General features: G+C 33.7%; 1 protein-coding gene across 1 annotated transcript; it reads right to left on the bottom strand.

Moving 5' to 3' along the window:
* Window positions 1-2,826: 2,826 nt before the first annotated feature.
* LOC115302076 (olfactory receptor 4K15-like) lies at window positions 2,827-3,753 on the bottom strand. Its single transcript, XM_029952073.1, has one exon. The coding sequence runs from the start codon at window positions 3,751-3,753 to the stop codon at window positions 2,827-2,829; it is 927 nt and encodes a 308-aa protein (XP_029807933.1).
* Between the last annotated feature and the right edge of the window lie 6,362 nt (window positions 3,754-10,115).

Here is a 10,115-nt window from a genome sequence, read left to right as displayed (position 1 = left end):
TCATGCCATATAATTTCTTGGGTCCCTATCCAGTCTATCTTCTTTCCAAATTTCAGAGTGTTATAATGTTTGTTTTATATATAAATCAATTTATATCAACAAGTGATTATAATTATATTTAGGAGGAGGAATGTGGAAATTATGTCTACTCTTTTTCCCTGGAACAGAATTTACCTGCTTTTCTTTTATGATTGTAATATTTTCTCCTTTTATATTTGCCTCAGACGTTTAGTCATTTTGAACATATTTGCTTCATAGTTTGTATCCAATAGATTCATTACTGATCTGAGAGAAGAGCAGGAAGTTAGTCTGCTGTTTGTTCAGCTGACTGCTGTTCATTGTGGATAGGCTCTTCATGAGTTTGTGAATTTGACTGTAAACTCAAGTTCAGCTGAACTTCACATATTTAAATCTGTGGGCCAGTTTTAAAGATACAACCACTCAGAAAGATTTTGGTCTTTGCTTTTTCAAATGACCCCCAAATTTCAATGACTCATTGGGTTCCCAAGAGCTAATGTTGATTTTTCAGGTTAAAGTTCTTCTGACTGTGCAGAGAGTATAAATTCAAACTCAGAACTTGTATATGGGCAATCGCATGATTATAATTTTCGAGATGAAGCAAAATTTCTATAAAATTTCCCATGAATAGCCAAGCACTGCCCATCATTTTCATGACCTGCAATCACTCTCCTTCAGTTTTCCTGTCTCAAAGCTCCCACTAATTCAGATCCCATGAGGTCATTTATTTATTTTAAAGAATACATCTAGAATTCCTAAGTATTCTTGCAAGAGTTCCAGAATTACCTAAATTTCAATATTGTCAGTAACAGAGGTATAATCCTATTTTTCTAATGTATAGAAATTTTGTAAGAATCAAAAGAGATGATATATAAAGATATAATTTATAAATTACGTTGTGATCATTGAGTATGTTTAGCTTTATCATTATCATCATCACTGTCATCGTTTGGCTCAATCCTATATTAGTTTATTTTTTTTTAATTCTATGTTTCCCAAAGGAATCAACAGAACCTTATGGAATGGTAAAATTATGAAAGGGAAAAGTTAATCAAAAATTGTTTAAAACAGAATCAGTACTAAATCCTATTCCATACTATCATTTCTTCTACACATTCACAGAAACATAACTTACCTTTGGGGTATGGCTTCTTTTTCAAGTACTGCAATTCAGAAATTGAGGTTATTTATATCATCTTTCTACTTCCTGATTATGAATGTGCCTAACTCACTTAATTTGTTCAACATGTGATTCTCGGTCTTCTAATTGATGAAAGAGGGGTAAACTATAAGAATTAAACATTAAATTTAAGTGTGACAATGTAGTGTTCCTTTAAAAAGTTAAAACCATTCTATGTTCTTACAGAGCTTTGAAAAAATATATTCTGAATTATGTTTTATTGGTTGTTGTGGATTAGAGAGAATGAATGATGTAGAGATAGGCAAGAGAATAAATACATTGAGCAAAAATATTTATTTAGCACTGTTGGTGAAAAGCGTCTACTTCTATATGGAGTGATATGCATTTTTATAGGTAGTCATTGAACTTTAAATGTCAATTCTAAACTTTAATATGTAGGTTCAGCTTTTGGCTTTCTCCAGCAAAGTTGAGGGTGGCAGAAAGGATTATTCAAGACTCCATGCACATCAAGGGAGGTGAGAGGGAAGCTAAGGGAAGTCTCCCCAAGCTGCTCTCAAGCTCCTATATTTATTGAGCAAACATTTAGGATAACATTGTGCAAAACTCAGTGGGCTATGTGCCAGTAAGAACGTATAAAAAAGGTACAGAAAAACAAGTTAAGACAAGGTAAAATATTCCATGTAATAACATGGTCTAGAGAATTTATGAGCATAGGCAGGACTAACCCCTAGATATGCATTAACCAGATAAGCAAAGTGAGTGCCCCCTAGATATACATTAACTAGGTAAGTGAAGCATGGCTGCTGTTCTCAGCAAGGCAAGAAAGCAGTTTTCTGTGTTTGCAATGTGTTCTCTATATTCTCCTAGCCCAGGATATAGCTATTTGATTTCCCACATTAATATGCTGATACAAAGAAATATTGTGGGCTCAAGTTTTAGTATTTGTAGCATTAATGTAAATGTGTGAATCTTAGTTGGTTTCTCAGTTCAGGTAATGAATTCTGAAACATAATCTATTTGCTTTTTGGTCCCTATGTTTGGGTAGTTTATTGTAAGAATTCAAATTGCAAGAAATACCACCCCTGTGTACAAGAAGAAAAATCTCAATCTATTTAGTTTCTTCATTTAGATAGAAATAGTTTCAATAGCAAAGAATATAAGTGGGTATTTGTATACATTTACACAGGGGGAGAGAGACAGGGAGTGAGGTATATAATCAGAAAACTTATTCAGTCACCTAAAGATGGTAAGAACAAGATAAAATTTATGGCAATTTCTGCCTCTCATTTGTAATACCATATAAGATAGTGACTAGAGAATAACTGCAAATCAGTCGCTCTTCTGAAACTTTAAAATATGAGGTAACTATCTTACATTACTTTAGTATTTTGTACATTTTCATATTAAGTTGATTGGATGAAGCATGAATTTTGACACTTTATATGAAAAGACTGATAAATAAATTTAGTCTGAATTAAATAAGAATTATTTCATAAGCGAAAAGTAAGTTCAATTCTGTTATCTAAGATGGTTTGTTAGTTAGAACATACTAGAAAGAAGGAAATAGGTACTATGATATTTCAGATATAATAGGAGTTTACAGAGTAAGATACACTAGCCTGGCTTTTATTATAGGCTATTCATCACAAGGAATAGCTGAGAGACTTTCAGAAACGCACTTGTCGAGTCCTTAGTTTTTGCATTGCTGATATTACCTCCTTATTTCTTAAGGTGTAAATCATGGGGTTTAAAAGAGGAGTGAAAACCGTATAAAATATGGAGAGAACCTTGTCCACTGGGAGACTACTAAAAGGCCAGGCATAAATGAAGATGCAGGGACCAAAGAAGAGGGACACCACAGTGATGTGGGCGGTCAGGGTGGCCCTCGCCTTGGCCATGCCTGCTGAGGAGCGCCGTCTCACAGTAACCAGGATGACTGTATAGGAGATCAGTAAGAGCACAAAGGAGCTCATGGCCATTAGACCACTGTCTGAAAGCATTAGTACCTCAAGAGTAAAGGTATTGGTGCAGGCAAGTTTGATAACTAGGGGAAGGTCACAGAAAAAACTGTCCACTTTATTGGGGCCACAGAATGGAAGGTTTACTGTGAAGACCAACTGACTTATTGAGTGCAGAACCCCAATGAGCCAGGAGCCTACCACAAGGATTGTGCATTTGCGTGCACTCATAATGGATGCATAGTACAGGGGTCGACATATGGCTACATATCTATCATATGCCATGGCCACAAGGAGCATCATTTCACCACCAGCAAAGACATGCAGAAAGAATATCTGGGTCATGCAGCCTTCAAAAGAGATGGTCTTGTGTTCCATAAGGAAGTCAATAATCATTTTGGGGGTGGCAAAGGTGGATAGACACACATCAATAAAGGAGAGGTTACTAAGTAGAAAGTACATGGGTGTATGTAGTGCAGGTTCAGAGATGACAGTGAGGACAATGAGGAGGTTCCCCAACACAATGGATAAATAGAAAAGTGTGAAAAATGCAAAATAGAAAAGTTGTAGCTCTCGAGAACCTGAAAGACTGTGCAATATAAATTCAGTCACTCCTGATTTATTTCCTTTGTCCATGATTTCAAATTTCTGAGGTGGGATCAGAAATGTTCCTGTAAAGTGAAATGGAAAAAACATCATAGTATTGTGACAGTGCATGAGCAAAGCCAAGCCTGGTTTCAGACTACCCTCAGCATACTTATATATTTAGATCCCATAAGCACACAATTAAATGTTACATGCAGTCATTTATTTTGTAATGACTGTATAACCTTGGCTTTCATCTCTGAATCCCAACATAATAGTTATGTTTTAAAAACACAAGATTAGGTACCTGGGTGGCTTAGTTGGTTGAACATTTGGCTCTTAATTTCGGCTCAGGTCATGATCTCACAGTTCATGATATCAATCCCCGTGTTGGGCTCTGCCCTGACAGCATGGAGCCTGCTTGGAATGATTGCACTCTCTCTCTCTCTCTGTCTCCCTTTCTTTCACTGCCCCTCCCATTCTCTTTGTCTCTCTGTCTGTCTGTCTGTCTCTCTCTCTGTCAAAATAAGTAAACAAACATTAAAAAAAATAGAAACATAAGTTTACATATCACTTCTACAAGTAAAGGCACACTGGTAATAGTATCATTGGCCTTCCGTAACTTCCATCTCATTTTAAATTACTCTGTGTAGGTAATCAACTTTACTTATTTATGGGTTCCTCCTCCTATTTGTATTTTTTTTTAAAATACACTAAATAAAAATAAATGAATTAATGAATGAATAACATTTCTAAAAAAATAGGAAACTTAAGGTCTGAGTCATGCTCACAGGTTTCAAATGCTATTTCCTATAATTCCTAGCAATATGACCTTGGAGAAGTTAATGAAACTTTCTGTGCTTCAGTTTTTCCTTCTGCAACTTGGGAGAAATAATAGTACATGCTTTAAAGGAGTATTGTTAAGTATTAAGAAAGTTAGAATAGATGAAATATTCAAGACAGCATGTGGCCCATAAGAGACATTCAATAGATGTTAGGTACTATGCCTTTGTTCCATCAATGATGAAAATATTGGCAGGAATAAATTAACATAGTACCTAAATTATTAAGTATACATTTATCCTACTTAAGAGAATAGCTCCTTTGTGCATTTTAATGGTGTCTATTTACATTTAAGCATCTTACTATTTGAGTTAATATTTTTCTTTTTTAAATTTTTTTAATGTTTTTATTTTTGAGACAGAGAGAGACAAAGCATAAGCAGGGGAGGGGCAGAGAGAGAGAGAGAGAGAGAGAGAGAGAGAGGGAGACACAGAAGCAGAAGCTGTCAGCACAGAGCCTGATGCGGGGCTTGAACCCACGAATGTGAGATCATGACTGAGCAGAAGTCAGAGACTTAGCTGACTGAGCCACCCAGGCACCCCTATATTTTTCTTTTTAATTAGACAGTTGCTAATTCAGATTCTTTGTAAATGCATAATGACTCTTTTCTACCCAGTGACTCTGAATTACTGTGAATTTGACATGTGATCTTCAGTCAGCATTAAGTACAAAAAAAATTCCATATTTACTGATATTATCAATCTATATCTTCTCTATCAGTTTATATAAATGTGTTATGATTCTTAAGGAAATTGTATTACATTCATTCTTTGACCTTTTACTACAGTCCCTCATTCTTAGATGATGTTCAATAATATTTGTTGACCCAAATATACAAAAAATAAAAACTTTGGTTTCATATCACCTAAAAGAGAATTGCTTTTATCCTCTTCTACATGCTAATTATTCCTGTATAGTTTGTAGGAAACTCAAAAACATTTTCTTTAAGAGGCTCTGATTCTTTTCTTTGAGAGATAACTCTCTTTTGGTAACTTATGAAGTTTTATTTAAGTATTAAAACTAATTTACTAAAGATGATTCTGAAGAAACTAAATAGGATGCATAATGAAGAGTAACTGAATGCCACAACTTAGAAAACTTACCTTTAGAAAGATAGTGGCCCTGAGTTCTTCACTGAACTCCTCTAACAGCAATAGTGATGACCATGGATATTACCTGTAAATTATATATACATATCACTACACTAATATGGTATATACATTATAAATTATATTTGAAATTTAAGAAAGAATATTTCGTAAATGTAGAGAACCCTAAATGTTGTTTTCTTACACGCAAGCAGCTTATTTGTTTGGGTATGTATACCCTACTTTAGATTTTATTAATTAAGAAAAATAAGTGGCTCTTTTTCTGGAGTGAAATTTCTGAAAAGACTGTCTTGTGAAATGTAGACCATTAACTCATGACATGTGGCACTCCATTTCTGGAAGAGAAACCAGGAAGCCTTTGCAGGGCAGAAAGAAGCTTTCTCACCTTGGGCAAAATAATCAAGATGATAGAGTTTGTCTTTAGTTTGTCTCTCCTTACCTTTTTTTGTCAACCCAGTGGTCTTTCTTCTTCTCACTACTCTTTTATTTTTTTTATTTATCTTAAGAATACAAGATCATCATGTTCCTTTTTCCAGACACCTAGTGAAACCTTCAGTAGATAAGATAAATATTTAAAACTTCTGTTGCTTTTTCTGGAATTGAGGAAAAGTACCATAGGGGTCTGAAACCCATTTGCTAAAATCACCTGTATGGGCATCTCTTGATATATATATATATACATACATACATACATACCTTCTATAAAGTATTAAAAGTGATCATCTCTGGGTAGAGAGTATAGTAGCTTTTAGTCTTTATCCATTTATGTATTTGCTGAGTTTTTCTTTACTGCAATAAGCATATGATCTTTTTATTTTTTTAAATACAATTTATTGTCAAGTTGACTTCCATACCACACCCAGTGCTCATCCCAAGTGCCCTCCTCAGTGCCCATCACCCACTTTCCCCTCTCCCCCATCCCCATCAACCCTCAGTTTGTTCTCTGTATTAAAGAGTTTCTTATGGTTTCCCTCCCTCCCTCTCTGTAACTTTTTTCCCCTTCCCCTCCCCCATGGAGAAAACAGCAAAGCTCTTTTTGATTGACAAGGTTCTATTTTTTAACCTAGAAAAATTAAATAAGTAACAAGATGAAACAAAAAATGTGAACACATAGAGATAATAACCATTAATTTAAATATATATCCCTAGGGGTGCCTGGTGGCTCCGTTAAGCATCTAACTTTGGCTCCAGTCATGATCTCCTGGTTTGTGAGTTTGAGCCCCACATTGGGCTCTGTGCTGGCAGCTAGCTCAGAGCCTGGAGCCTGCTTCAGATTCTGTGTCTCCCTCTTTCTCTGCCCCTCCCCTGCTCACTCTCTGTCTGTCTTCTTTGTCTCTCTCTTTCTCTCTCTCTGTCTCTCTCTCTCTCATTCTCAAATGATAAACATTAAAATATATATATTATATATATAAATTGTCGCTATTTATACAGTACGTATTATTTTATAACCTACCACTAATACTATATCATAAATATTTCCCCATGTCAATATGGTACCAGTTTTTAAAAGTACATGTGATATTTTTATTATATGGAAGTTTTCAATTTTCCCTGTTATTAACATATAATATCCTTGCTTTTCTTTAGCTAAACTTATGATTATACATAACTATTTAGGGTATATCAATATTATTATGAAACTCATAAATTTTTGACTTACCATAGCAAAACTTACATAACTAAAATGTTCTGTAAGAATACTTATTTTTCACCTTACCCTTTACTGACAAGATGGTGTATTACAACTTTTGTTTTTACTTATTTGCCACAAAAAAATGCATCTTTATTGATGTTTCAAAGCATTTAATGATTATTAGTGGAATTGGCACTTATTCATGAATAAGTCATTTGTATTTTTACTCCTCAATTGCCTCTCCATGTATTTTGCCCATTTTACTATTGAGTTCCTTCATCTTCCTAATATCTATGTATATAGATAGATAGATACTTTAGTGTTAAGATATTATTTTTACAAATATTCCACAAAATTTGTTCTTTTAATTTTGTTATATTTTAAATAAAATTAGTTAAGATATATAAATACACTAAGACCAATCAATTTTCCCAAATGGTTTTGCTCTTATCTTGCTTAAAAATTTTTTATAGGGGCACCTGGGTGGCTCAGGCATTTAAACACTCAACTCTTGATTTTGGCTCAAGTCATGATCTCAGAGTTCCTAAGATGGAGTACCCCATCAAGGCTCTGCTCTGAGGGGAGGCTACTTGGGGTTTTCCCTCTCACTCCCTCCCTCCCTCCAGTGTGCACAGGTGTGTGTGCATGTGTATGCTCTTTCTCTTAAAAAAAAAAAGCTTTAAAAAAGTATTCATTATTTTTAAAATTTATTAAAAGACATATTAGCTATTTAATTGAGTATTTAAACAAAATTTTTAAGCATTAAACAGAAGCATATTAGGTAAAGAGTTAGCAATTAAAGTTTGAAAGATCACATCTTCAAATTCTGCCGATTACTGGACAAAGGGGAGTGCCATTGTTGGGTGGGGTAGTTGTAAAGGATGGCATTTTTATGGAAATCAACACCTTATACTGGAAAAAATTAAATTCTGCCCTATAAATTACAGCTTTCACTAAAAGGTTGAAGGACGATAAGGAATGGGTTTTTTCAGCATGCTTCTGAAATTGAAATTTCTGTCTCTTGTAGCTGATCACTTGTCCTAATACTAGGGTAAGGAGCCTTATAAATAAGCTAATCTCTTTTGCACGTTTCTTGTAAATGGAAATATACTACTCCTAACCTTAATCTATCAAAGTAAACCAAGCCTTACTATAAATATTTTCCACAGAAATATAAAAATCCCAGAGATTCTATTGATCTGAGGATACTCTAAGACCCTGTAGGCCGAGAAATGATTACTTAAGAATCCATCTTAGAGAGCTTTAAACACCAGAAAAATTATTATATGTTATTAATTCAGGTGAAATTTCATAAGTTATAAGGAATACATGACTTTTAATATAAATAGAATTCCTGGATCACTCAGTCCTATAATTTGTAAGAAAGACACACAGTGCTCAGACTATACAACTAACAACCAGAAATCTTAATCCAAATCTCTACCTTTAACTATTTAATTTTGAGTAATTCCATTAACTCTGTACCCGATAAACTTAATAGGAATCTTATGGAAAAACATAATGCATGTGCCCTTCTACCCCACAGTTATCATAAGGTAGATTAAAGATAAAAGACCAAATAAAAATCTTTGAAGGGAAAAATTCCTTAAGAGATAAAGTACAAGTCGTATGCAGTAAAGAAGATGGGCTCGCAAACTTTTCTTAATGAAAGTGAGCTAGAGATTTTTATGTATGTTCCTCCTTATGAGTCCTAAGTTATTGATACTTTACTCACTAACTAGCTGAGTCACCAGAGCCTGTACACAAATGCTGTTAAGATCCATAAAAAAATAGAGACTGAAATAATCACTGTAGTTCACACTAAACTAACAATGATTCAGTGCACACACTGTTCATAAGTTGTTCATCAAGTTTTTAATTAGAATAATCAATGATGCCATTAAAATAACTGAAATAACTAAATATAATCTTTTTTTATTTCCCTAATTTTCTACTTGGAAAACCTTTTTTGATTTCATCCAGTTACTTAGAAATGATGTTTTGTATGTGTATGTGTGTGTATGTACATATGTATGTATGTATAATACTTGATTCAGTCATTTCCAAAGCACAAGGTCATTAAAAATCTAGAAGCTATTAAATATAGAATAAAATTGGATTATTACATGTAGCATGTAATTTTTGGATGAGATAATTAGCTTCCATTTCTTGCATACATTTATGTGCTAAGAATTCTATAAGAATATAGATAGAAATATAGATATATAGACATATATACAGAAGTATATATATATATACACACACACAGAGTATATATGTCTATATATCCTACTAGATTGTACACACATACACAATCTTTAGCAAAAATGCATATATATGCATATATATGTTGTTTGTATATATAAAATCTAGAATGCACACAATAAACCTTCAAGTATAGTTCTATCATTATATTACCAAATCTCAAGTTAAATACTATGGCAAGCAAGTAACAAAGCCAAAATTTTCCTTATAAAACTTGTATGCTAAGCATTCTAATAATGGCATAACTATTTGCCTGGTGAAATCAGTACAACAACTAAAAAAAATGTGTCTTTATGTGTAAAGAAGCAATTGAATTGAAGCAAATATATTGACCACTAACTGTGCCACTACACTAGGTGCCATATAGTTGGAGGTAAGCTTAAAGATAACAGTGGCTGAGTCTTCAGAAGAGGGTTTGAAGTTTAGTTCCATACAGATAAATGAACTCAACCAGAGCATTAAGAGGGAGCTCAAACATGGATAAACAAAGTCCATCTCATATCTATAATTAGAATACTATATTAAAACAGTTCATTTACAGAGACCTATTTGAAGTGGCAGAA

The sequence above is a fragment of the Suricata suricatta genome, chromosome 9 (assembly GCF_006229205.1).
Source record: "Suricata suricatta isolate VVHF042 chromosome 9, meerkat_22Aug2017_6uvM2_HiC, whole genome shotgun sequence".
Taxonomy (NCBI): Eukaryota; Metazoa; Chordata; class Mammalia; order Carnivora; family Herpestidae; genus Suricata; species Suricata suricatta.
This window is presented reverse-complemented; position numbering and strand designations above follow the sequence as displayed.

Bases quoted from the DNA above. Each gene is read 5' to 3' on its own strand.
- LOC115302076 (XM_029952073.1), bottom strand. From the start codon at position 3,753: ATGGACAAAGGAAATAAATCAGGAGTGACTGAATTTATATTGCACAGT.